Source organism: Manacus vitellinus, unplaced genomic scaffold (genome assembly GCF_001715985.3).
Source record: "Manacus vitellinus isolate BGI_N305 unplaced genomic scaffold, ASM171598v3 scaffold_0_pilon, whole genome shotgun sequence".
NCBI lineage: Eukaryota > Metazoa > Chordata > Aves > Passeriformes > Pipridae > Manacus > Manacus vitellinus.
This window is the reverse complement of record NW_021938789.1, coordinates 47,206,517-47,234,402: the sequence shown is the minus strand read 5'-3', so window position 1 is coordinate 47,234,402 and position 27,886 is coordinate 47,206,517. Positions and strand designations below refer to the sequence as shown.

At 38.1% G+C, this 27,886-nt stretch overlaps 2 protein-coding genes across 2 annotated transcripts in view; one reads left to right on the top strand and one right to left on the bottom strand.

The window, feature by feature from the left end:
- Positions 1 to 23,625, top strand: part of SMARCAD1 (SWI/SNF-related, matrix-associated actin-dependent regulator of chromatin, subfamily a, containing DEAD/H box 1) — a 41,512-nt gene extending 17,887 nt beyond the window's left edge. Inside the window, exons 5-23 of the mRNA XM_008925650.3 lie at positions 156 to 244; positions 2,182 to 2,271; positions 2,901 to 2,982; positions 4,440 to 4,828; positions 10,544 to 10,746; positions 11,813 to 11,903; positions 13,078 to 13,177; positions 14,701 to 14,760; positions 14,964 to 15,039; positions 15,470 to 15,605; positions 16,624 to 16,761; positions 17,070 to 17,165; positions 18,034 to 18,151; positions 18,409 to 18,530; positions 19,682 to 19,870; positions 20,736 to 20,854; positions 21,751 to 21,933; positions 22,608 to 22,717; positions 23,035 to 23,625. Coding sequence (XP_008923898.3) covers positions 156 to 244; positions 2,182 to 2,271; positions 2,901 to 2,982; positions 4,440 to 4,828; positions 10,544 to 10,746; positions 11,813 to 11,903; positions 13,078 to 13,177; positions 14,701 to 14,760; positions 14,964 to 15,039; positions 15,470 to 15,605; positions 16,624 to 16,761; positions 17,070 to 17,165; positions 18,034 to 18,151; positions 18,409 to 18,530; positions 19,682 to 19,870; positions 20,736 to 20,854; positions 21,751 to 21,933; positions 22,608 to 22,717; positions 23,035 to 23,096 — 2,453 coding nt within the window. The 3' untranslated portion in view covers positions 23,097 to 23,625. The remainder of the gene's footprint in view (positions 1 to 155; positions 245 to 2,181; positions 2,272 to 2,900; positions 2,983 to 4,439; positions 4,829 to 10,543; positions 10,747 to 11,812; positions 11,904 to 13,077; positions 13,178 to 14,700; positions 14,761 to 14,963; positions 15,040 to 15,469; positions 15,606 to 16,623; positions 16,762 to 17,069; positions 17,166 to 18,033; positions 18,152 to 18,408; positions 18,531 to 19,681; positions 19,871 to 20,735; positions 20,855 to 21,750; positions 21,934 to 22,607; positions 22,718 to 23,034) is intronic.
- A 2,387-nt stretch (positions 23,626 to 26,012) lies between these two features.
- The window catches only part of HPGDS (hematopoietic prostaglandin D synthase), a 29,244-nt gene continuing 27,370 nt past the window's right edge, over positions 26,013 to 27,886 (bottom strand). Inside the window, exons 5-6 of the mRNA XM_008925652.3 lie at positions 27,176 to 27,274; positions 26,013 to 26,526 (exon numbers count right to left, since the gene is read on the bottom strand). Coding sequence (XP_008923900.3) covers positions 26,362 to 26,526; positions 27,176 to 27,274 — 264 coding nt within the window. The 3' untranslated portion in view covers positions 26,013 to 26,361. The remainder of the gene's footprint in view (positions 26,527 to 27,175; positions 27,275 to 27,886) is intronic.

Here is a 27,886-nt window from a genome sequence, read left to right as displayed (position 1 = left end):
GACTATAGTAGGAAACTATTATGGAGACTGATAAACACATTGTGCAGTTAATTAATAGCTACTACAGTGTTGGTACTTGGTAATTATCCTACTGTTTTGGGGTGAACATAGTGAAAGTAACTGATTCTTCTCTTCTGTCTCAATTCTTTTCGAAGCTGCCTCTGGTAAAAGGAAAGCAAGAGATTCTCCCACAGATTGCAAAACCAGAAAGGAGCAAGTTGCAAAGAAGTCAAAAGCTAGTTATGTAAGTACTGTGGTTTTTTCTCTCTGTTCATTGTAAAATAAATGGAACTACCTAACTTGGTCTGTCTTTTACCAGAAAATCCAGTCAAATTCAGATCTTACCATCTGAGTGAGGTTTTTCTACTTTCTTATTCTTGCCGTTCTACGTGGATTTACCTGCTTTGTTCCTCAGTGCTAGTGGACTTGTATCACAGTACTCACTTCCCTGCTTTGGTGGAAGTGTTTGATGGCAGATAGCAGAATGTGAGGTGCTGTGTACCATTCAGTTTTTGTGAGCATCAGCGGGAATTACAGGGAATCACTTTGACTGGTCAGGTCATTCCTTGTGTTTCCTCAAAGAGATGAAGTTAATATCTGTTGCTACTCTTACTCTCTGTTATAGAGGAAATGTTGCTTATGTATATGACTTAGGGAAATCTTTAAAAATAGCGAATTGGTTACATTTAAAGGAATGATTACTTTGACCTCTGCTAGTAAATAGGAACTATGTCATGATCCTGGTGCATTCAGGTTGGTATTTGGCAGATTTGCACAGTCCTACAGTACTGTCTTTAGGCCATCTCCCAGGCACCCCAGTAGACATCCTTGAAAAACACCTATGGTAGATAAAGGGAATTCCACAGTTAATACTGGAGGCTGGTTGGTGGAGAGTGACTGGTTTTGTGTTGAAATTTAGGCTAATATTGCCCTCAGTCAGAACCAAATAAAGAAAATGCAGTTTTCCATTAAAGCAAAAATAATATTATGCATAAAGTCCCCTTCTTCCGAAAAGAGAAATATGCATTGGGTTTTTTCCTCCTCACCAAGCCCCTGGGTTAGGTTATAAAAGGAGAATTTACTGAATTATTACCCAGCCAGCCTAGCAAACAACGCTTCACTGAACCTGGTTTCATGCAGCAGTTTGATTTCTGTTCTACAACAGTTTTATTACAATTAAAAGAGGAAGGATTGGAAAAAACAAATCTGGATCATGGGTTTTTAGAACTCATTATAGACAACTATAGTGAGAGAACTTACAGGGTGTTTTTCCTTACTCCTGCTTTTGCCTCTAGTTCCTAAGACTAGAGCATACTTTGCCAGCTTTGTATGGACTGTAGCTGCACTCTTAATGGCATTGTAGGCTTGCTGAGGAAAGGAATAATGTCCTCTCTTACTGGGAGTGCTTCTGGGTGATCTGGTCTGTGCTCTCTCAGCAAATAGCATCATTCAACAAAGTAAATATTGATCAAACCTGTTGGTATGTCTGCTGTAGATAAGTAGATCTGTAACCACTTTGTATTCAAAGCTCTATGAAGAAACTTGTGTAGTTCTTTGTGGTGAATACAAAACAGACCAGCTCAGGGCCTGTGGAAGTTTTGGCACTTGTTTGTAAGACAACTCCCATTTTGCAGTCTGGTAGTAGCTGTTAGTGAAGCTACTGTTGATGAAAACTTTTGCCAACTTTTGATGTGACTCCATGACTCTGGGTCATAGTATTTGTGGATTTTTTTACCCATAAATCTCACTATAAACGCACCGTTTGACGCGTTTGTAGGCTTTAGTGGGCTAAATACTGCATGCTTGGTAGTCTAATCTGACCATCAACCTTGGCATCTTCTGCCTCAACTGTCATCCAGAATTACTAATAACTTTTGATTTTAAAGAAATACAAACTAGATAGTTCTAAATTATTTACATTTTTGTATATAACCTGCACTGTGTGTGCTTATAAAGTAGAATACCAGTTTTTCATGACTGAAGGCAGTTTCTATGCATATGAAAGTTTTGGTCTAATTTTGATCATGACTAGGTATGAGGAATCACTTCAACTTAAATTCATCTTAACTGGTTTTGTCATTTAGAGCACCTCTTTAAGGATAAACAATATTGATTAGGTTTTCTTCTGTTTCTATACTTGTAATTTATATTCAACCTAATAGATTTCTTTTTTTAACATAGCTTGATGACTCAGAACCCAAAAGACAATGGGAGAGGCAAGAGATGCTTGTGAAGAGGCTGCAAAAGATATTTCCTGGATTGGATAAGGAGGTGAGCTCCTGTTTCCTGGTGGCATGTCAAGTTTTGACTTTTTAAGAAAATTGCGGCTGTTGATAGGCCGAATGAAACAATTCTTACACCAGCAACACTCTTGCAAAAAGAGCCCAGGGTAGGAAGGCCTTTGCTGCTTTTGGAATGTAACTTGTCCTGAACTGAGAGCAGTTGGATGTGGTTGGGACAATATGGAACTTCTTATCCTTCTTTTCTGTCCCTGTGACAACCTGGCATAGTCAAATTTGATGACCTTTTATAAATATGCATGGAGAAATTATCCCTCCCTCTGGCACACATTCTTCTCCCCTGGACCACTAGATACATTGTGCACTTTGTATTACTTTTAATACCTGATGATCATCAGCAACTGGTCGGGGCCCTTCAATACTGTGCTTTAAATTGTTGGAAGCAAAGCTTGTTTGTGTATTCTTAACACTTTTCAAAAGTGGAGTGCAGCTCTGCCTACACTGAGTGTGTAAGGAGAAACTGAGGGGTTTTCTGTTTTGCATTTCCTTTCTTTTGAATCATCTGACTTACAGGGGTTTTCTTTGCCTAATGTTGTTAGGCACAGAAATTTAGCTTATGCTTATCTTACCACAATACAAACTGTCTTATTTTTTTACTAGGAACTGAGAGAAGCACTTCAGGAACATAACTGGGTGTATGATGAAGCACTGGAGGCCCTGACAATATTTGCAGATGATGAGGGTAAAGACAGATTTATAATCCATTTTATTCCAAGACAGAACAAACAGACTTGTGATGCAAATATTTTCTAATGTTCAGCAATGACAGTTCTGACAGCACCATGCCTGGAAACTTGCACTTATACTTGAAATTAGTATTATGGGCAGGATAAGAGATGGAAACTCTATTTTTCTGTATTTTGATCTTTTGCTCTGTAAGTAGAGATAAATGTCTTTGCCCTGCTAATACAGATATTCATAAAAAGTTGTAGTTACCTATGGGTATGTCTTAAAATGTATTTTGAAATGTGTCAAAGCTTACACCTGCCCCCTTCCTGCTTGTTTAAAAATAAGTTTGTTTTTTAACTGGAGTAATTTGTAAATTTCTGATTTCTGGATCAGTAACTGCAAATAACTGCATAGGTGACAAGTGACATATGCCATTTTGTCCTTTTAAAAATATATTCTAGGAGAGAAAAATACTAGAAATAGGCCTTAAATTATACAACTCATTTGTAAATACCAATGCTTTAGATGTGGCAGGGAGCAAAAACAGTCATTCCAAGTAAATCTGCAAGTTATAACTCAAATACTATTTAATGAGTACTTTTCAGTGTGTAAAACAGCTGTCAGATACGTATATGTTTTGCTGTATCAGCTATTTAAGTGTAGTTGGGGTAGGGCAGTGTTCTTAATTGGAAGTGGAGAGAGCTGTCAGTATGCATGAAGTTGTCTCCTTACTGCTGCTTCTGAAAAGGTAGACATCAGGGTTGGAATCAATCAGCAGCAAGCTGGGATTGGGCAGACGAGAAAATTCAACTGTTCTCTTCCCATGAGGGAAGAAAAACGCACACAGATCACTTCTGAAAATTACTTACTCATGTTCAGTTAAATAACTTCTGTCTTATTTTAAGACAGTAGGGTTATTTTGGTCAGAAATATATCATTCTTTGAGTTTCCTTAACAAGTGTATGTTTTCATTGTCCCACCTCTAATACTGTACTACAATGAATTAAAATTGAAAAAATATATCATTTTCATCATGAAAGAAGGCTTGTTTTGTCGAATCAACAGAATTAATATCTCCACAGTTGGGTGCAGTGTGACCAGTATCTCATCCTTGTGATACATCAGAGTTCTGAACTGTTTGCTCTTACTTCTGAAGCTCACAAATATTACATAGCATCGATCATCTGTATTTTAAGATAGTTACTTAAAACTTTCTGCTGTTTGAGCATTATACAGATGAGTATTGCTTATCTTATACTCACGGTTGGATCTACTGACATGTTTTATACAGACTTGCATTTTTTATACAGACTTGCTTTTCTTTTCTCTCAGTAACACCTGCTATTGAGTTCTTGTGTATGAAATACTAGAATTGTGTCTTATAGGTTTTATATTGGAAGAACAGTGTGGGTTTTCATTCTCCCTTAACCAGTATGCCTTGATTTGTTGCCTTCCATATTGCGTGCGCAGAAATGGGATTTTCTCTCAGAAGAAAAACTTCTGACTTGACCGAAGGCTCCACCAAGAGCACAAGTGACGAGAGTAAAGAGAAGACAAAGCAGAAACCCGAGAAAGAGCAGAATGGCTTTCAGAAAAAGGACAAAAGCAAAAGGAGCATTTGGAATACTAAAAGAGAAACACAAGACTTGGAGGACGAGTCGGCTTCCGAAGACGGCGGCAGCTCCCTCGACGAGGACTACGGCGATGGCGACGAAGTGATGGAGGATGGCTACAAAGCAAAAATCCTCAGCTTCCTGCAGGATGCTTCCCCGGGTGAACTGACTCTGATCCCCCAGTGTTCTCAGAAAAAGGCTCAGAAGATAATCGCGCTCCGGCCCTTTAACAGCTGGGAGGCTCTGGTAGGTCTGCATTCTTCTTTCCCTATCCCCAGCCTGCCTAGAATCAAGGTGGCTTCAGCCTAGGGAGGCTTAGATGGGTGGCCTTATCCTGATTAGGCTAAAATGCTATGTTCCTCCTAAGCCAATAGCATTTCAAATAGTGTCATATGACCTGATTTTGAATGAATTAAGGGGTGATTTTTCTGGAAAACTCAAGCTGATTGGCTGACATTACTGTCACTCACTCTGTAGCATAGAAAGTTGGTTGATTTCACTGCAGAAGAAGAAATTAGAGCTTTCACTTGGGAAGGAGGTGTTTGCTAGCCTGTTCTGAGCTCTTGTAGCTGAAAACCGATGCAGGAGGGAAGAACGTGGCAGGACCTTTACTGCAGACACTTGTATAGCAGCAGCAGCTTCCAGGGTAGCTCCATGATTGAAGGAGCCAGCATGGATATTTTCAGTTTCATGCAAGGACGGTCGCTCTCTTTTTCTTTTTTTTTTCTTTTTTTTTTTTTTTACCTACTGCAGCTTAGTCTCTAGCATGGTTTTGCTGGCTAAGCAGTGCAGCCATTTTTAGTGGAGCGAGCTGCTCTGTTTTTATTAATGAAAAGATAAAGCATCAGAAGGCTAAGCCACAATCCACCACAGAAGGGAAAGCAATACCTGTTGGTAAGTACCTTATCTACTGTCACTGGGATGTTACTTTCAAATGTTTCCCATAGTTTGATTGTTGCCTTCACATTTCATACAGTTCCAGTGAACTGCAAAACATCAAATGTGATAAGAGCAATATTCTGGTAAGAAACTTGAAGTCTGTTAAGGCAGATTGTCTTTATTTAATTTATTACTGGTTTGGATTTTAAAGCAGTAACTGTGCACAGGCCCTCTTACAGAGTAATTGGTGTGTTTTTTTCATCAGTATTTGTTTTAAAACCTCCCCCACTGATGTATGTGTGAAATTCTTCCATATGTGTAAAACAATAACATTTATTATTCAATGTGTGAAATATTTTACCACAAAATAGCAAGAGATACTAAACAGATTTTTAAGGAAAACAAAATGATCTTTGTATGTTGTGTTGCAAGGGGAAGGGGGAGACGAGAGGAGGATACTTAAAAAAAATACAGGCTACAGGTATGCTGCAAAAGAAATCCGTTTTGCCCCAAGCCTTTGGCTTCTCACAGAACATCTGTCATACAGCTATTCCTTTCTAAACTTGTTGGATTTTGCCTGAACTTAATTCTTTGCAGAAATATTTGCTACAGGGCTGTTCTCCTTTTCTCTGTGTAAAATATTTAACAGTAAAAAAAGCTGCATGGGCCTGTTTGCGTTCAAAATTTGTCTTTCATAAAGATTGCTGCTGTCAGCAACCACATGTTTATGTAGTATTGTGAATACTTGCCAAAAAAAAGTAGAAGTGGTTTGCAGCAGATTTTAGCAGATGTTTCGTATCAGTGTGGATTTAATTGTTTATAAAGATCCAGTAGCTCAGTAACCCAACATTTTTCCTAGCAATTAATGAGTGGTTAGAGTAATGGAGAGAGCTGGTTCAGTTATACCATTAAAGAAATTGGCTTTACTTTTATGGTCTGCTTTACTCTAATGGTATCTTGTGTAACACAGTGTAAAGCACTAGAAGTTATTACCACTTGTTCATTATTAGAATTAAGGAAGATATGAAGGCTCTCAACCTGAGATTAAAACTAAAGCCTACTTATTTATAAATTAAGTGTTTTATTCCAGGAAAACATGATTTGGAATGTCTTTTTTATTCTAGACAACCTTTTTAAGTTGGTCTAATTTTTTTTTAATGGATTTAAATTATTTTCAAGCCTGTGAAACTAATTAGAGAGCTTCAAAATACTTCTTCTTTGGAGCTTATATTTTAGACAGATGTTTAACTTGATCTAGTAACTCTTAAAATATAGAGAAAAAAAATTTGTGTTCTGAGATTGCCTTTCTCCGTACTCGTCATATTCACAGCCTAAAATTGCACATTACTTTCTGACACAGAAGGTTTGGAAGGGTGGCTCCAGGTGCTTCTGCAATGCCCAGGCATGGAGCTGAGACAGAGGAGGAAAGAGATGTGATGGTCAAATGGGAGCTCCTGAGGAGCAGCTCTGCTGCGGGAATAGGGGTTTAGAACACAAGGAGAGCAGATGGGGATGCAGGGGTAGACAAACTGAAGGGTGGTCAGCAGAAAGCGTGGCTGTGAGAGCCAGGAGGAAGAGGGGGGGACGAGCACTGAGAATGTCGATGACTATGGAGGGCAAGGTGAAGCAAAGGTTCAGAACAGGCTAAGGACAGAGTGGATAGGAAAGTTCAGCTCCCTATGTCTTGGTGTGATGGCATATGTTACGTAGTTTTTATGCAAGGGGCCAGTGTTCAGCGCTGTTTTTCTCTCTCAGTGCAGGCCTGCTCTGTACTGGCTTCATAGTCTATATACAGCTCTGGAACAGCTACTCAGGATGGACATGAGGGAGTAAACCCACCTGTTAGGAAATACCTCCCTTCCTGGTGGGTCTTTTCATAGAGTTGTAGAATATCCTGAGTTGGAAGGGACCTACAAGGATCATCAAATTCCAGCTCTTGACCCTGTATAGTGCAGCCCCAAGTATCACACCATGTGCCTGAGAGCATCGTCCAGACACTTTCTGAACTCTGTCAGGCTTAGTGCTGTGACCACTTCCCTGGGGAGCCTGTTCCAGCACCCAACCACCTTCTGGCTGAAAAACCTTTTTCTGATATCCATCCTAAACCTCCCCTGACACAGCTTCAGGCCATTCCCTTGTGTCCTGTCCCTGATCACCAGGGAGAAGAGATCAGTGCCTGCCCCTCGGCTTCCCCTCGTGAGGAAGTTGTAGACAGTTGTGAGGTCCCCCCTCAGTCTCCTCTGTTGGCTTCACACCTTTCTCTCCCATTTGCTTTGAGGTCCAGGTGATACCCCACTGGCACACATTGAGGGCCAGCAGATAGCATGATTTCTTTCCTTGGTGGAAGCACTTCTGGACACCTATAGCCCTTTCTCCCCTTCCTCACTCCTCTAAAAAACTTATATTTAACAGTGCTCTCTTTTCCAGGCTGTGGAATGCACCAGTGTTGGAAAACACAGCACTCAGCACTGTTTCCTCAGCAGAGAGGCTGTAAACATAGCCGTGTAAGGGCAATACCTGCCTGTGTTCAGTGTGTGCCAAGAAACAAAGGCAGAGCCAAGCCTGGCTCACGAAGGAGCTGAGCTTTCGATGTCTGGGGTGGTGGTCTGTTCCTTGGCCTGCTGAGGGTGCCCAATGCAGTTTCATGCTGCCTCTGGTAAATGCAGGGAATGAACTGGAGAGGGTTTAGTGCTATTTAGTTGCTTATTTTTAAGGTGTATAACTGTTAACTACTTTAATTTGCTTTTAATTTAAAAACATATGCATCTGTGTGAGATTTGCTATATCCTCATTTCCCTCATTCACAGTATTATTCCATCACAAAATAGGCTGTTTGGGTTGTAAAGATTTTGTGATTTAAACAATGTCTGTAGTACACACAAGTTAAACTGTATGTACTGATGCAATGTGTTACATGGAAATTCTGACATAGCATATCACTATACTTGTCCATCACATTCCATATACTGCAGCAATGTATGAGCAGTGAGGAGATACAGGGGGAGGGTAGATTCAGGTTTTTTATTATCTCATTTTGTTTGGCTGCACGTGTACAAACGGCTACAAAAACCAAATTGGCTGAAAATCCAGAAGGACCTTGCACCAAAGCAAACTGAAAGGGGGAGCAGCAAATGCATCAGGTTAGAAACGGGAAACTGCTTAAAGTGGAACTGGAGTTAGTTGATTGAGGCTGAGGCTGACTTTCATCCTTAAGCAGTAAAGTGAAATCCTGCATCACCTGCAAGTGGTGTAAAGGCCCAAGCAGAGTGTGCTGGTGTGGCAGTTCAGAGTGTGCTGTGAGAGCTCACAGGTTCACTTGTCTGTGATGGTCTCACATTTTTGGGCCTCATTTGAAAAAAAATGAACTTGGGAAGCTGTCATAACCTCTAGTAAACCAAAGGCCACCCGTGGATCTGCTTTGTGTTCTGTACAACAGGGTAACACCCTGTGTTTCACATGCAAACCAGTGGCTAAAGTTTTTCTTGTTGCAACTTGGAGCTGAATGTTAATGTGCTGACATGAAACAATACAATTTCTGTTAGTAGCAGATGGCTTAATTTTCCACACCTTTACTTATGGATTATAGGATTTCTATTCATGCCAACCAGAGCTTTAGGCATCAAAACAAATCTTGAAATTTTGTAGTCGCCTATTAAAAACCATGTTCTCTTTTTGTTGCTAAATAGAGGTGTCTGTTTAGAAAACTTCTTTGCAGGTGTTTGACATGTGCTCTCCTTATCCTGTGAGTGTAGCTAAACTTTCTGGGATTTGTTTAAAATGGAAAAAACCACAAAACACCCCTCACCCCACCCCCAAACTGTAATTGCCTCGCTCCATTTCTCCTTTTTTTTTTCTTTTTGTTTTTTTAATGAAAGAATGGTCTCGTTATACAGTTCACCTTAAAAAACCTGTCTTTTACTCTGCAGTGTGGCAATATCAATGAGTAACATGGATCATGCAACCCCTTTTTTTATGGAAGGAATTCTTGGAGGATATATGCATATGAAGTTTTGTGCTAAATTTTAACAGATCCGTGATTTAAAATTTGAAAAAAATCTGTTTGGAAATTACTTATCTTTTAATATAAGAATTCTTTAAATCCATTAATAAAAGAATATTTCTGTTCTTTATAGTGAAATATGCATAGATATGCATGAAAATGCTGTAATTACAAATACGGTCCCAGTTACTGCAGATATATATTTATTAGTAGGTTTTACACTTTCTGCAAATGACACTATATGGGATTCAGGAGAAATCCATGGGCCTGAAGGGCCTGTTTTGACACATCTTCAGGCTTCTTGCCTCTGACATGGAGAATATCCATATTGTAGTGAAGATTTGGAGTTTAGAGGAAGAAAATAAAAAGTAACTAGTGTGGACTGGAGGAAGCAAGTGGTGGAAGAAAGACTTCTGTGTACTGTCAGTACTTGGTGACCACAGAAAACTCAGCATAGTTTAAGGAAACTTCGTACCACTTTTTTTTTTTCAGTATGCCTAAGTCCAGTTTGAATGTGCCATTCATGATAGAGTTAGAACTGGACCTGAATAATACTGAGCCCCAGACAGACTCCTAACAAAATTTAATAACTTACTTTATAGGTTCATTGGTCTGCCTTGGTGCCTACATTATGCTTACATCTTAAATCTTTAGTATGTAATAGAGTGTGCTTAAAAGGATATCTAATGATATTCAGTGCATTTTTTCTTCCTTCTGGGGTTTTGTTCTTTTGCTGGGCCGTGGCCTTCAAAGCGTGCTTTGTGCTGTATGTTGCCCCCTCCCCAAAGATTTTGAGTCTAATGCTCCTGTGTTTTTCATTAGAAACTCTTCAGAGAATTTGAATCTTCTAGGATTTCAGGTTTTACAGTGCAAGGAGCTCTAATGATGACCTTCAGTGTGGATCCACAGTTTGCAGTGGGTCAAGTGTGCAAGGAGTATTTGAAGTTTTGAGAGGAGATCAGGATTCTGTTGCTGTCTCCTACTTGAATTACTTACTGCCTGCAGCAGCCATGGATTTTCACTGTAGCACTTTTGCTGCTATTATCGCTGTTCATAGAATTTTTTTTATTATTATTTTGCAGTTTACAAAAATGACTAAGACTGCTGGTTTGTCAGAAGATATAGTGTGGAACTGCAAGATATTGCTGAAGGAGAGGGACGTGGTTCTGAAGCTCATGAATAAATGTGAAGACATTTCAAATAAACTGACGAAACAAGTAACCAGGATTACTGGAGATGGAGGATGTGGATGGAACATAGAGCAGCCCTCCATTCTGAATCAGAGGTATCTTTCCCTTTTTTATACTAACAAGGGTGTTGGACAGTAAGGTGTACTTGAAGACCTTGTTTTACTTCCTCCAGTTTTTAATGGATGTAAAAGTCAACCTTGAGCGAAGGGATCATGAGTTGTTGACTTATTTCAAACAAAAGCCCAAACAAACCTGCTTCTGTTATGGGGGATCTTAGATTTCAAACATGCCAAATTGAAATGAATCTGAGCAAACTTGGAAGGTTTATCAGCTGGACAAAAGACCTTAGTCAGGAAGTTGAGATGTACAAAATAATCTGGAAGTTTGTATCCAGTGGGAGTGGCACCAGGGATGTGTTGGGGGAAGGATTTATTTCAGAGAGGTAAATTGGTAGGAATCTCCAAATGGATAGGAATAAAGAGAGAATTTAGGAGGAATGGAAATGGGTATGGTAGGAGGGATTATCCTAAGGATTAGGAAGCATAGGGGTGAAGTGGGGAAAAAAGTGGCCAAAGTAGCAACTTGAATTAGACTGTTAGTGGAAAATAGCAAAAGAATTCTCAGCTACATGAAAATAAAACCTGAGAGGAAGGAACTGTCTGGAGGGAGCTTGTTAGTGATATTTTTTTGGCAAAAAATGCTGAACTAGGTGACTTACTGTTGAGTGTGTTTCGTGGGTTGTGTGTGTTTGGGTTTTTCTTTGGTGCTGACACAACCAGTAATGGTATAACAGAGAAACTTACGGATGCAACTGCTAAATGCCACTTAATTTATTGTGTATTTTTAAAATTAACAGTTCTGTAACTGCTTTTAGCTGGTTGTGTATCACTGATTTTAGAGAAAAAGTATTTATTGTGTTACTCATTTTGATCATTTAAGATCTGTGAAAATTCTGATAAACTCAGTTTGGAAATGCTCTTTGTATTCAGGTGACTGATTAAGTAAAGTTTTTGTTTTTCACTACATGAGGAGATCTAGACTATTAAAATATAGGCAATGTTATTACACTTGACATTCTATGATTACTATAAGTGTAAAGTTGTGTTTCATGGAGAAACAAATAAAAGGTGGTAACAAACTTGACTTTTTTTTTTTTAACAGTTTGGAACTGAAGCCGTATCAGAAGATTGGTTTGAACTGGTTAGCACTGCTGTATAAACACAGATTGAATGGCATATTGGCTGATGAAATGGTAAGTATGAAACTGATTATTTAAGAATCATTTAAAGTTTGCAAAAATGTACTTTGTTAAATTCTTTCTTTTCCTAGAAACCTCAAGCATATTAAAAGTACTTTGTTTTCACTACTATAACGAAAATTGCAAACAGTTTCTCCAAAAGCTTAGAAGTGACTGAGCTTTTACTTTCATTTTGAAAGTCAAAGGTAGCCTGAGATTCATGGACACTCATAATTACAAGTCACGTGGTGTCTTCTAATACAAGGGAAACAGTTTCTACCACAGGAGGTTGTTCTCAAACCATGCTTTTAATAGCTTCTTGCCCATAAATACAACTCACTCTACTTGTCCAACATTTAGTGCAGTGAGCCCTTATCTTCTACATTTCTCCACCAGTTTCAAAAGAGGTAGTTAACAATACAGGAAAAACTAAACTCTGTTCCGCTTCTCCAGAAGCAGCATTTCACCATCTCATGGGTTTGAGGTTCTGTTGAAGGCTGACACCACCAGTAGCTGTACAACAGAAAGAACTTAGTGATGTCGCTGCTAAGTGTGTTGTCCGTTGCTTTTAATCCTGGCTACTTTCATCTTGTGATGAACCATGAATGAATGGTTTGGTTTGCTGCACTATGAGTCAGTGTTTCTCAACTTCTGTATGTTTCCTGTTTGTAAGAATATGCCTATTTTGTGATAAATAAGATAAATTTTTAAAGGCCTGATACAGAAAACATGAAAGCGAGTATTGGTGGAAATGTAGGCTTATCTTAAAGAAATCTGATTGCCATATTAAATTCCATTTCAGATATAGCTGGAATAACCTTTGTACAGCTGATGCAAATGGAAATAAACATTTACTTTCCTAGTCATCGGTTTTTTGTATTGTTTCAGGAAGGTAAATTTTTGAAGATGATTTGAGGGGTGAATTTGTACTAAAATGAAAAACTTCATAAATGGAAAAGATTAATCTTTGATGCTCAAATATTGAGCTGAAAGGATAATGGAGTTTGACTGAGGTTCTACATAAGGAGGAATTGTCTTCTGTAAAAGTGTGGTTAAGCAGAACAAATTGTCTAATCAGATTTCTAATCTTTACTGAATCTTTGCTACACTATAATTGTCTTATGTGTACAAAACACTATTATGTTCTACAGATTGTAAGTTTTGTTTAAATGGATTTATTTTCTCTTAGGGCTTGGGAAAAACAATTCAAGCTATTGCATTTCTAGCTTATCTCTACCAAGAGGGCAATAGAGGTCCCCATTTGATAGTTGTGCCAGCTTCAACATTAGGTAAGTAGCAAGCTTCAAGAATATTTCTTTGTTTAAAAAAAAAAAGCAATCATGGACAGACTGCAGCAAAGATAATTTAATTTTCTTATGGTGGTATTCAACTCTTTAAGTAACTTGAATTGGAATGCAAACCATATTGAAGACATGCTTGTTCTGAATTAATTACACCTAGCATGGAATTTTTTTTTAGTGATCTGTATGCTTTGCAAAAAATAAAGCTGCTTGTTAGAATTTGAACTTGTGTAGCAAAGTAATCATTTTACTTACCAAATATTGGCTGAAATTCCAACTCTTCAGGCTGTGCTTAGGGTTAGGTTTCATGACATTTGAAACATTCAGTGTCTTTTTTCCTCTTTGCTGCACAGCATCTGTCAAAGCAGATCAAAATCCTAAAATGATGAGGCTGACTGTCTTTTAGGTGTGTGTTCTGATTGTTTTATGGCCTCAGTTGAAAGTAGAAAGAATATGGTGGAATAAAATATGTCAGCAAATCTGATGAGGGTGAGCAGAAACTGGTTATTGATGGAGTTAAGTTTGGTTTTGTTGAATGATTATAGAAAGGAGAAAGTAACAAGTTGAATTTAGAAAGTAAATGCTGGTTTTAATATAAAATACTTAAATATACTGAGCTTCAAAAATTTCCCTGAACGCATCAGAAAAGCTTCCACTTGTTCAACTGCAGTTCAAAATTGCCATTTTTAGTGTGCTTTCAAAGTCCACTAGAACCCACCTTTTTTTTTATAGCTCCTAAGAGTGCACATTGCTTAAAACGCAAGGTGTACATAAATTTGTGAACAAAGGTGCTTTTGTGAAGTCAGTCTTAGAGGCTTATGAATTGTAGTGGCAGGTTGACCTAAGTCTTCTGGGACCCCTGGGAAGAGTGGTCTGCTGGCAGCTTTCTTGACACTTTTCTGGAGGTGTCTCTTCAGTCCTGCTCTGGGTCCAGCCCATACCCAAATGGCATTTACCTGAGACCCCCTTCTGCTGTGGTTTGGGGTCAGAGGTGGTTGGTGTTGCCTGTCAAACAGCTTCCCCTTGGGCAGAGCAATGTTGCCCTTGGCCACTCTGCTGGCTGCACACCTGGAGCTGGGTTGGGTTGTCGGGCTCCCTTGCCTGCTCCCAGAGGCACTGTCTCTCCTGATGACACACTTCTGGAGGCAAGTACTGACAAATAAAGTGATTTGCTTTCTGAAGCCTCAGCTATCTAGGGAGCAAATCAAGCTGCAAAGTTAAGCATTGTATTATTTTTATGTGGTGGTTACAGACCATGCAGGGTCTGTTTCTGTAGAAGTTTAAAGTGCAAGCTCATTAAGCAAGAGTTACTAAAAGCCCAGTTGTGGGTCGTTCAGTTTCTTATATATTTCCAGTTTTCCAGTATTGAGACAAAATGTTTCTTAACCTTCAGGAGAATTTAAAGGGATTTGCTTTAAACTCATATGTTTGTTTTAATTCTGAGGTGTGAAGTTATGTAAGACATAATAAGGTATAAATGACTTGGTTTTTGTTTTACTGATGTCTTGCAGATAACTGGATAAGAGAAGTTCATCTGTGGTGTCCTGAACTGAACGTCCTTTTTTACTATGGTGAGGAATCCAATTTAGAAGTGAATCCAGTGATACAGTTACTTGTGTGGTCAACTGAAGAAAAGATTAATTGCTCATGGAAGCATTGTTTTAAGACAGTTGTTTAAATACACACATTTAATGATGAATGATTTCCGTGTACTCTTTAATTTTTATATGTATATAAATTTATGTAATTGTACTTCTGTTTTGTCCTTTTGTAGGATCTCTAGAAGACAGGAAGCACCTCAGGGTGGACATTATTAATAAAGTCGTTGATTTCAATGTAATCGTAACTACGTAAGTGCTGTTATAAAACTACAAAAAAGTGAGCTTTAGTAAGGTCCTGATGACCTCTAGTGGTACAGCAAAACAGACAATTTTGGGAGTTGGGTTTTAGGTAATGGTTAACTAGAGTTTTATTATTGTGTAAGATACTATGTCATAGATGCTTTAAATACTCTCTATACGTGCTGACAGATACATCTTACATTTTAATAGATTTGCACAGATTTTTGGAAAGTGTTACAGAGAGCATTGGCTCATCAAGTACACTGTAATTACTTACCAGGAGTAAACAGCCTTGCCTTAGGGTTGGTTACTGCCAGGCAGTTTCACTGCCCCTCATGTATTCTCTCCGTAACTCTTAACAATTTTAGAGAATTTGATTTGATTGTGATAACAATTTTAAAAAAACAGGCTAAGTGCAAGTGATATTTTTCTCTGACAGATACAACTCTGCAATTAGTAGCTCAGAAGATCGAGGACTGTTCCGCAAGTTGAAGCTTAACTATGCCATTTTTGATGAAGGTCATATGCTCAAGAACATGAGCTCTGTACGCTACCAGCACCTTATGACAATTAATGTAAGAGGTTTACTTATTGTTGGGTTAGGGGGGACAACTCCTGATTTTTCTGTTCTGTAGTGATGAGCAGAAGGGAAATGGAATATTAACTGTAAAGTACATGTACACATAATGTTAGACAAACGATGTGCAAGTGAATTTAAGCATTGGTGTGGTCGGAGGACTGGACCCTTCATTGTGGTCTCTTTCAAGGAGATAAGCTCCCAAAGAAAGGCCATAAATTTCCTGCAGCATCAGTACAATGATGGTAGTGGTTGAGTTTCAGTATTAAGCAATTTCCCAGTTTTAGTCCATAGTAGTAAAGACTTTAAAAATGCTCATCTCATTACTTGTGCTGACACCTTGTATTTAAGGACCTGCTCTGATAGGACTGTGCAAGAAAAGCTAGCATAAACCCACTTTTTTCTTGTAGCTTGTGGCCTGAGTCAGCAGTGTTTTGAAAAAGAAGATTTGAGTACAGCCCTCTGACTATTATGCTCTAGAACTGTAGTATTTGTCCAATAGTAATATACTTGATATCACTTATCTCAACTTATTTTTCAAGATGTTTTCATCAATAGCCTTTTTAAGAAGCTGATCTTTAAGCACTAAAACTGTGGTTTTTACTTGCAATTCAAAACTTGTGCCTAAGTACTGTATAACAGAGAACTTAATGTGGGAGCAACAATAAGCACAGTCATTAAGGGGGGGGAAACAAAACCAACAAAAAACCCTACAACAACAGCAACCAAAATAAAACCTAAACAGAACAATTGAGAAAAACCCAAATAAATCCAGGAAGGCTTTTTTTTTAATTATGTTAAATTGTTATGTGCACAGTTCCCCACAGATCTGTAAACAGTTTTGTTGACTTAACAAGGAAATTATTCTGTGAGATCCAAATATATAACTTTAAGTAGTTATAATTTAAACCAAGCTCATTTTCTCACTTCTCTATAGCTGTGTTGTTTCTGCCAATAATAGTTTTTAGCCTGTTTGACTAATGTTTCTCGTTGTTCTTTCCACTTTGGACAAACAGGCCAAGAATCGCTTGCTGCTAACAGGGACTCCAGTTCAAAATAATCTGTTGGAATTGATGTCCCTCTTGAATTTTGTCATGCCACATATGTTCAGCAGTAGCACAAGTGAAATTCGAAGAATGTTCTCTTCAAAAACAGTAAGTATCATGTATTCTCTTCTTGAAAATAACTCTTTTTTTGCTAGAAGACTGTGGTTGCTGCATAACTTCTGTTTTATTGGTGTCTTAAGGAAACAGGTAATGGGATTATGAAAATCTAGAAAATGAAACAATGAAATAAACCATTTAAAGTAAAATATGTCATAACAGGATATCTCAGAATACTAATGGTCATGTTAAATATGTCTCTTCTGGCTGGGTTTTTCATCAAGTTAGAACAGTTAAGGTGGTGGCATCACAGCTGAAAACTTCACACTGTAATTGAATTCTTGCAATATTTTCCATAGAAGAGTGCTGAAGAACAAAGCGTATATGAAAAGGAGAGAATTGCACATGCAAAGCAGATAATAAAACCATTCATCTTGAGAAGAGTAAAAGATGAGGTAACATTTTATCTTTAAAATAATGGTTTTGTATTATCAAAAAGCCTGATAATCTTTGAGACCAACAGCTTAATATAAGGTGAAATTTTTGGTAGTGCTAGTTTTAGCTGTTTATCAGCAAGAACAAGAAACTTGGGCTTTCATTTTTCACGTTTTTGCAAGTAAAAATGTGACGTGGTGCAGCTTTGTATTTTGATATTTGTTATTTGCTGACTATTTACTGTTGAGAATTTTAGTTAGGAAAGATCACTAAGTAGTGTTTCAGTGCACTAAGTGATAAGAAGTGAAAAGTCCTCCCCATTGACCACCAAAACATTTGTGACTTTATAGTAATGGCATTTTAACTGCAGGGATTAAGGAGTGAATGTGCATGTATTTATGTATGACTAGAAATATGTGGTTTCTGTTATTTTGCCATCATGAAAAGGTTTCTTTTATTCAAAAACCAAAACCTATTTAAATTCTTCTTTTTAGAATTGCATTTATAAAAGAAAGGGAAAATTTACTGATCTGAAAAAATGTTAATCTGTGCTTGCAGACTTCAGTGGTCAGTGCCCTGAAGAAGGTAACTCTGATTAGCAGGGAAGTAGATTCCATTATTGCATGTAATATTATTTCATGCAGTTCTGGAGTGTGCAGACCATGTTGCTTGGTGTGGGGGTTGACATATAATCCAAATCAAGATTTGAATATGTCAAGTTGCTGACCAAGTTAGTGAAGTTGCAACCAATGAAAGGAGTTGGGATGGGGAGGATAAGTAGAGTAACTTAAAAGCAGGTTTGTAAGATAGTACAGAATTACTGAATTACAGAATTACTGACTGTCCACAGCAGTACAGGTTTTATCTGGTATGATTTTGTTTTGTCAGGTCCTTAAACAACTACCTCCCAAGAAAGATCTCATTGAATTATGTGCCATGTCTGAGAAACAGGAACAACTCTATTTTGATCTCTTAAACAGACTCAAGAAAACTATTAAAAGTAATGGTATGTAAGGGTCTTGTTTCCTTTTGGTGGATTTTTTTTCATGCTGAGGCATTTGTTGAGCATGACTGCAAAGTCTTTGCTTTGTAGAAATGTTTGATTCTCTTAAACTAACTATATCTTTCTGTGAGTTTGTCTGAAGTTTGGGTAATAGGTGAAATTTCAAATTCAGTTCTTACAAATAAAGTTCTCCTGACAGATAAAGATGTATCAGGCATCTATGTATTATTACTAAATATACCTTATTTCTTTGTTTACAGAGAAAAACTCTGATATGGGAAATGCAATGATGCAACTTAGAAAAATGGCTAATCACCCTCTCTTGCATCGTCAGTATTATACTACTGACAAGCTCAGGACCATGTCCATGCTTATGCTCAAGGTAAGGGGATGAGATTCAGATGCAGTCCTTAATTTCTCAGAATCTCTAATGCAACTTAAATAAGAGTTGTTTTGTTTTGGGCTTTGATTTGTTTTTTGTTTTATTGTCAGTCTTCTGGTCAAAAGTGTGTCTTTGCAAAAACTTAATTAAATGTTGCTGCTTTCTATTTCTCTGCATCTATCAGTGCTCTAATCAAGCTCTGTTTGTGTTTAGGACTGATTTTTGTCTCAGATATTAGAATGGAGAGAACAGTTGTGTGTCTGCAGTCATCTCCTTTTCATTAGCTCCCCCTTAACACCTCTTCCCTCCACCCCAAAATTTAAAGCCAAAGTGCTTAGGAAAAAAAAATGTTGGGTGGACACTTGAGTTGAATAATTTTCTGAGTAGCAAGAAAGCTAGGCTGTACACAACTAAAGTAAGGAAGGCGTAAGTACTGAAGTGTTGAGGATTTTTTTTTTTTTTGTAATTTGGCTGGAGTTAATGCCTGAGGAGTTTGGGGAAAATTTTTACTTCTATCTAAAGTATGAAAAAAAAAATCTGAATGTGCAACAGGGTCTCTAAGAAAGTTGCAGCTGGCTTTGAATATTCTTCAACTTTGTTTTGAAGTGAAGCCAGACACGGCTGAGGGAAGGTAAGAAGTGACCCATTGGTTTATGAAGGATTTTTGTCCCTTTTTATTCCTACTCATACCGTCGTACACTCCAGATGTGACTTTTCTTTTCCTCTTTCTTCCGGGCATGACACCCCTCTACCCCAGCCTACATCTTGGGCTGGGCTTCCCATGTCTTCTACCATCTGTCCAAGGATTGGACCGCCCTTTTAGGGAGTGTGTCTTGAGATCTGATAAAGGGGTAAAGGTCATAGGGCTTGATGGGAACTAGGTAATTGCTGTGGAGGTTGAGCATATACTACTTAGCTTTTGGTAGCAGAAGTGCTTGTAAAAGCTAAACAGTGAAGTAATGATCCTCTACTGTAAACCTGGGGTTGCAGAGTTCATCTTACATTGCTTGCATGAACCATGCCTCTGGCATTTGTCCACATCTTGGTGTGCTACTTTGCTCTTTCAGAAATTCTGGATGTTATTGTGTGTGGTTTTGTCCTTCTCTGGTGAGATTGTCTATTGCATTATTTCCCTTCCTTTTTGCTAACAGGAACCCACACATTGTGATGCTAACCCTGACCTTATCTTCGAAGATATGACAGTAATGACAGATTTTGAGCTGCATTTGCTTTGTAAGCAATATTCCCACATCAGTGACTTCAAGTTAGACATGGATCAGATCTTGGATTCTGGGAAGTTTAGAGCACTGGAACGCATTCTCTCTGACCTTAAAGAAAAGGTATTACAGATGGCTGAAACTTCTTTTCCTCTCCATCTAAAGAGCTGCTCTAAATAGCTAGTTAAATTAATGCCTGTATACACAACCCTTATGCTTTGCTGTGGTGTATTACAATAGGATTTACTGCATGTGCAAAACAATACTTACAGCTTTTACTGTGTAGTTCTGAGTATGCATGTCACTTTATAGACAATTGAAAAAAGCTTTCCCACTTTTTGCAAATTTCAGAATATTCATCCAAGTTAACTACTTTATCAATAGATGGGATCTTGAGTAATTTTCACACCCCGTGAACTTCACCTTCTTTTAGCAATTGAATAAATTTTGTTATTTTAGAATAATCACGTATGTGTTAAGCCAGTGTAAAGGTAAGAAGAGGTCCCTGCTTAGAGTCCTGCCCTGAGATTCAAACAGGGTTGTTTTACAAATAAGCATGTACCATAATGCTTGAGAAGATCCTGAGTTTACACAAGTGTGTGCTGTATATCTGACTATTTCAGACAAAAGCGTGTTACTGCTCTAAACTATATAGAATATCATTTAAATTTAAGTTTTTAATTAAAATAGTTTGATGTTTATGGATGGAGTGGATCTGTCATTTATGCATTTGATATGTGATTTGCTTGAATCACCTAAGTACAAAGTAACTAAAATATCACTGCATTGACAAACAGTGGGTTAATATGGCAGAAATACTGGATATCTTCATGAAAGTCCATCCTGACTTGATGAATTTCAGCTTAGTCTTTCGGTTTGGAAAATAGGGTTTCAGTGAAAGTAAAATCACTTATTTGCACTAATAAAGGATTTCTGTAGTTCATAGCTGACATGCTCTAAAACTTTTGTTTTGCGTTGTCATTTCCAGGGTGACCGAGTTGTGTTGTTTAGCCAGTTTACTATGATGCTGGATATCTTGGAAGTTTTCCTAAAACACAGACAACATAGATATATCAGGTTGGATGGAAAAACACAGATACCTGATCGGTATGTGACTCTTTTTGCAAAGATGAAAAAGTGAATGTGTTTTGGAGAAAGGGAGGTAACCTAAAACCCTTACTTTTCTTTTCCAATGTATAGAAATCTGTGGTCACTGGGCATTGACTGTGGAAGGGCTTTAATGTTGTATTTCAGTTCACTTTAGCAGGGGTGAGGCTGAAAGATGAGTTTTAGGTTGTCAGGTTACAATCTTACCCATTGAAATGGAAAGCTTGTATCTTCAGCAGTTCATGGTGTGTTTGTGTGACAGTATGCCATAACACAAGCTTACCTGTAGCTATTCCTTGGAAGTATAGTATATTTCTGTTACAATAGCCAGATAAACCCCTTTGTTTCTCTAGGACAAACCATTTAGTCTGTTCTTACAGCTGAAAATGTTGCAATGCTTTTCTTGTATTTGAGCTGTGCATGTTTGTTGTTGCAGGAATTCTAAAAAAAAAAAAGAAATATTTTAGATGATTTTTTCTTCTTTTCAAAAAAATTTGATTCTTGCTATGGTGTTACTTCCCCCTTACAGCTGATGTCTGTTACTGTCCTTGCAGTTACTACAGAAGACAGTCATGAAGCAAAACTCATCCCTTGCCTCCCCATTTGTTTCATATACTTCAGTTTTCTCATCCTCCAACTTGCTCTTTGTGTTCTGTGAACATCAAAAATCTTTTTCTAAGCCTTTTTTCATTCCTTGCTATTGATCTGTCACTCAGTATGTTTCTCTGGTCACTGCTGAGGACTGTTGGTACCCTTTTTCCTTCTGTATAACATCTGTACTTTTGACCTGCTGTGCAGTGCCACTGTCCTTTCATCATCCCAACTTCTGTATTCAGTTCTGGAGCCAGTGTGGTGTTTTTTCCAAGGTCTGATGCACGGTGTCTTGTGTTCTGCAGGATACATCTAATAGATCATTTCAATACAGATATGGAAATATTTGTATTCCTTCTGTCAACCAAAGCTGGTGGCTTGGGAATTAATCTGACCTCGGCAAACGTTGTTATTCTTCATGACATTGATTGCAACCCGTACAACGATAAGCAAGCGGAAGACCGATGCCATAGAGTAGGTCAGACAAGGTACGACTCCTTTTAGTTATACTTGGGTTTTCTTGGAGGCAAACTCTCAAAGGAGGCTAAAAGGACAAAATTTTATGACTAAAAATTCCATTTCAAGCAGAGACTTGTGTAAACTAGCTCTGTGTTTTATGTCAGCGAGGAATTGTAATTGTTTTAGCATATGTAACTGCCAGACCAAATCTTATTTACACTCTCCTCCTTTTTCTAGTTCTCTACAACTCAAATTCTGTAAAATTGTCAAATTTCTGGTACTGGGAACTGTTTTGAGGCAGATCTGAAGTCTTTGGGACTGTTTGGCCAAACTGTTCTCTTCAAGAGACTTCTAAGCTTTTAAGTGCCACCCTATCATAAAGAGTGAAACCACAGAATGTGTTTAATAACAGGTATTTCAGCTGTAATATGGAATTAGGGGGAATTTGACTTGTTTGTATGAATAGAGATTTTTGTGACTGTCCAGACTTTGCAGTGGCTGAGAGTGCAGGAAAAAACTCGTTTTCTGGCAGTACAGGGCACAGTTGTTCCAGAGAGAAAAACTAGGAGCTCTTTGTATTGCCCTTTCATTCATTTCCTCATCTTTGCTTTAAACCACTGCCAGCAAAGGCATAGCATCCTTCCCTTTTGCACTGATCCAAAGAAAATATAAAAACAGATTTATCCTATTTTGTGGTTTTCAGAGAAGTAAAAGTCATAAAACTAATCAGCAAGGGGACTATTGAAGAATCCATGCTCAAAATCAGCCAGCAGAAATTGAAGTTGGAACAGGATATGACTGCAGCAGATGCAGGTAGGTGTCTTGCACATAATGATGTCCCCTTAAGTAAATTGGGGTTGCTGCAAAATGTTATTCTGAAAAAAGAAGGTTCTTGATACAGACAAGCCTTTTGTTGTTTTTTTTATGTTAAATTAGAAAGATGTATTTGTGCTGATTATTATTCGATTTGACAGTAAGTGCCCTGTAAGTCTGACCCAGAAATCAGTGAAAAAGTCCTTTAAGCAGAGGATTTCCTTTTTTTTTTTTTTTTACAGTCTTGTGGAATGTAGACCTTTGTCTGTTTATGTGAAATATTTTAAGCTCTACTCATATTTGTTTTTATTCCTCAGGAGAAGAAGGAACCATTCCAGCAGATATAGCCACACTATTAAAAGCTTCATTGGGTCTCTGAAATGTAAATATGTTGTGAAATTCAAGGAAAGGTGATGATGTACCCCAAGGATTCTTACCTTTCTGATGACCAGGAGTTTTATGAACATTTATAACTTTTTGTAGTTTCTTTATTGTATTCCTCATGGTATTGAAAATTTTTAACACTGATAGCATTCTTAGGATGCTTAAAAACATAAATGGCCCAAGTGTGCCAACAAGAGATGCTGAATAAACATTATTTTACAGATCACTTTTCAAAATGGGGACCTAAATAGTAATTGTTTTAACCAATCTGATACAGCTTAAGATTTGTCAGTATTTTTGTAATTATTTCTACCTCCAAATATAAATATATATATATATATATATAAACTGTCTGTTTCACTGGATTCCATGTGTAGATTTTTTTATATGTGCCTTATTTGACAATGCTCGAGTCTGTTTGTTTCTGCTTGTTTGGGTTCATTTGATGTACCGTACTGGTTTTGTATCAACTTGTTCCAATAAAATTCCATAGATTGACAAAATATTTTCATGGTTGTGGTTATTTGAGGTAGGTTGGGGATGATAACTTGCGTGTTATAAATCAAATAGACAGCTTTCAAACTTGCTGAAATGTTCCATTTGAACTGACTTGGCTTTATCCACCACTGGTTTATTACTGATGTTTCATTATACTCTAATCACGGTGGTGTTAGTATGTTGATTGTATAAACAGAATTCTTGCCAAATGGAACTTTCCAAATTGTAATTTTTTTTGTCAGTCCTTGTTGTAGATACATGATCTGCACTCTGACAACAAAGTGTTCTAAACACAAAGTTTTGCTCTCTTCTTGAAGTTTCAATGAATTTCGAGTTCATCTCAGTGAAATGAAGAGCCTCAGGGGTATCAATGATGAGGTGTGCTTCCACCTGAAGTTTATAATTTGCCAGCAAGGATGTGATTTGAGGAGGTAGGAGAGGAGCATGTTCATTACCCTGGACAGAAACTTTTTTTTTGGTTTTTTGAACTCGAGTGGTTGATTCAGACTGCTGCTTTTTAAAAAGCAATGGGGGAAGGCAAAGTATGGCAGAGTTCTTACCGCCCCTGCCCTCTGTCAAAGCCTCAGCTTCTGTATGGTCTGTGCAGAGCTCAACAAATCTGTACCAGGCTGAACCACTCAGAGGATTGCATCTGAGATTCATTCTGGTTTGCAATATAGGTTTGATAGTTAGTTACCCCTTTGCTAGATCTGGTTGTCACAGTCAAGACACTTGTTTCATCTTTTGAAGGCACTTAAACAGTGTTATATGAAGAGGGAGGGAAGAGGAGCTGGAGTCCATCGTTGCTCAGTTTTTCAACCTGTCTTTCAGATACTGTGCTAGTGATAAGCCAATGAGGTGATCTGTGAGTTGGACATGCTTTTTTTTTTTTCATTTGATCAAGGCTGTGGGTATTTTTGTGGGTATTTGTGGGTGGTTTTGGTCAACTGTGCATTATTTCTGCAAATTCAAAATGGATGAAAGATTAAATCCCTTAAAATGTTTTCAAAGTTTGAACTAAACCGCTTGGCTTTTCCTTGAAATACTCTGTGCTGTGCTTTGTGTTCCAAAATGCACAGCTGAAATAGAGTGAAGAAATACTTTATTATATGGGAAAGGAGATGGGTAAGAATCAGTTTGTCTGCCATGCTCCTATAATTCCACTGATTCTCTTGGACTAGATAGTGGGATTTAACAGACAACCATGGGTGTTTAATGCTATAGTTAATGAAGTTGCCTGTTTCTGTCAAGTATGATACTAACCCAACTCTTAGCCCATTGTATTTGCATATTCTCACCTGTTTGGTTTGGATGTGAATTGAAACAAAATCCCTGTCCTTAGGGTGGTTTTTGTGATGTTCTGGATGTATATGGAATCAGTTAATGTAGTCTGGCTGAGCAGTGGTTACTTCTCAAACAATCATATCTGTAGACCCCCAGGATCAACATCTGTCTTTAAGTGCTATGAAGCTCATATGTGTTTCTGCCTTTTTTAATTTATTGTAACTATTTCTACCCTCTTTAATTTAGGGTCTCAAGAGATTGTAGAGTCACCACCCTTGGAGTAATCACAAGCTGTCTGGATGCAGTCCTGGGCAGCTGGCTCTAGGTGGCCCTGCTTGAGCAAGGGGTTGGACCAGGTGACCTCCAGAGGTCCCTTCAACCTCAACCATTCTATGATTCTGTGTCTCTGATTGGGAAAGATGTCCAGAGGGAAAAAAACAAAGCCCACCATGATCTGAGGTCAGTTGCTGAAGAAGAGAGGAGATGGGAGCTGAAGAAGGAAAAATCTGTAAAGAGCCAGAACAAAGTGTGCAAGGAATTGCAAAGCAGGTGAAGATGCCACATTGGAATGAGCTAAAGATTGGTTCTTGCTTTCTGTTCTGCCAGTACCTTACCTGTCTCTGAACTGTTAGTGGTTGGTTGGTGTCACTCATGATTCAATGAAATAATACGAATGGTGGGAGGAAAAAACAAGCATGAAGAGAAATACTTTCCCAGCAGTGACCATTTCCAGCCCAGAGGATTGCCCAGATTTGTTGTGGTGTATCTGCTTATATCACACAGTGTAGTCCTCATGCAAGCACTTGTCTCCTCTTGAGTTTGTGTAAACTGCTTGCACTTGCGACCATCCACATTGTCAGGACTTCCACCCACCTTTTCCCTAGTCCTGGAAGAATGAACTCTTCATTTGTTCTAAACCTGGTTGCCACCACTAACCCCCAATTTGTGTCTCCCACTTACTGAAAGAGACACTGAGCTGTTGATTATTGTTGCAGCAGGTGTGCTTACGGAAAACTGGTGCTGATGTGGGCACCACCTCAGCTGAACAGCTGCTTTTTTGGGTTGTTTTGGAGGTTTTAGTTGTGGGTTTTTTTTTCAGTAGCAGAGTATAAACTTCAAGCTTCTCAAATGCTTTCTACAGTCTCTTGAATTTTATTGACCAAGTGGTCAAAATATTGTTGAGATTGCACTTCTCCAAGAAGGTTTATTCATCTCCATTTGAGAGTGCTAAAACATTAATTGGTTTGATCAAGCACTATGTTAGTGGAGGGGGAATGTGATTGAAACCACACCTCTTCAAAACAGTATTTATTACTCTACCAAATCAGTGTTTTAGATTCTCCCCCAGAAAAAGTGGTAGGTTTTGATTTGATGCAGCGTACCCATCTGAAGTTAACATAAATGATTCTGGAGTTAATAACTTAGGATGCTTGTCACATTGAAAACTAAACATGTATCTGTTTTTCTGAACAGCTGATCTACATTACAGTCTTCGGTCTTTTCTGGATCCAGGCTGCAATAGCTGGAAGTGCTTGCACTCTCTCTTTGAGAGCCAAAAGCCTGGGGTATTTGTCTGCCAGGTCAGGTTTACAGGTCAGAAGTGTTGTACTGCACACATCCCAGTAGAAATCGGCCCATGTTACCTAGTGGAAGTAGGAGAAAAAGCAGTAAATTTTCGTTGGTTATCTCAAAACCTGGAACTGCTAGTATTCTCAAAAAACTGCAGAAATGAAACGTGGATTTATCTGTTTTGCTTAAGTTGTTGATGTGGCTTTTTTTCTGAAGCCCATCATTATAGAGTAGTAATTAGGTTGTAATGCAAGGCTTGACTTCAGTAAATATTGATTAAAATAAAGCTCTTGCTACAAATATTATTAGTATTACAATATTAGTTTTTTCTGTTGAAACTGTGCTGCAGAAAAGTGTTAAAAACAGTTTTGGGTAAAAAAGGATATTATGTTTTTATAGAAGTTTTTTTCATATTACCTTATAAATTGGTCAGTGATTATAAACAGAATGAGCTTCTGTTCACTAGTACAGAGGCTTTTAAAATGTTTTGTGTCAACGTTCTTATGAACTGGTTTAGAAAATGCAGATCTTAGTCCTGGTTAGCCTCACTTTTGCAATGGTATGGAAAACAATTTTCGCTTTGCAATTGAGCGACCAATTGTGTGTTGGTAAGAATAGAGAGTTAAAAGTGTAGCAGAGTTGTTTCATGGGCTGGCATGAAACAGAAATTCAGTTACTTTCTGGCAACCTGATTGGAATGGGAGAAACAAAAATTATACTTACAGAATTCCCTACCAGCCAGTTTTTATCTCCTAAGAATGTATCCAAGTCTTTCAGTAACTCAGGTGCTTTGTTGATGAGGATGTCATCAAATGCTTTTTTCTGGAGGAAGAACAAAACACAGAGATGCAAACCAATGTGTAAGCACAGCAGCTGACAAAACTGAATATTGGGGGGGGGGGGTATTTGTGAAAAAGGAAGCTGAAATGTGAAAGATTAAAGTTGGATGCCCAAAACATGGCATTCATGGCTCACTGAGCCATGACTTAAAGCATATTGCTCCTTTAATGAAAACCTGAGAGCTCCTCAATGCTGAGACATGATGTCTGGGGTGATGCTGATCCTTTTTCTGTACTAACAGTCACCCAGCCATGGCAAGGCAGGAGCTGCAAAATATATTCCCAATGTCTCACAGTCATTTTTGGGGGGACTCTTGAATGTCATATTTTCTAGTGTAGAGAGTTTCAGATTTCCAGAATTCCTTAAGCTCAGTCTTTCCATGCTGTCAATCAGATGCTGATCAGCCATCTCGTGTGAGATGTGGAACCTGGGTTTTCAGCTTTTACTCAGGTTTATCTTTGAACTTTAATGTTCAGGTTATTCTGCTTTTTACTGTCTCCGCAACAATAAGATTTGAGGTGGCTAATGTGTTTTTAAAGGATGAAGTATGGATCAAAGGACTCAGGCCTTAGTATGTGCATGTTAATGGCTGAA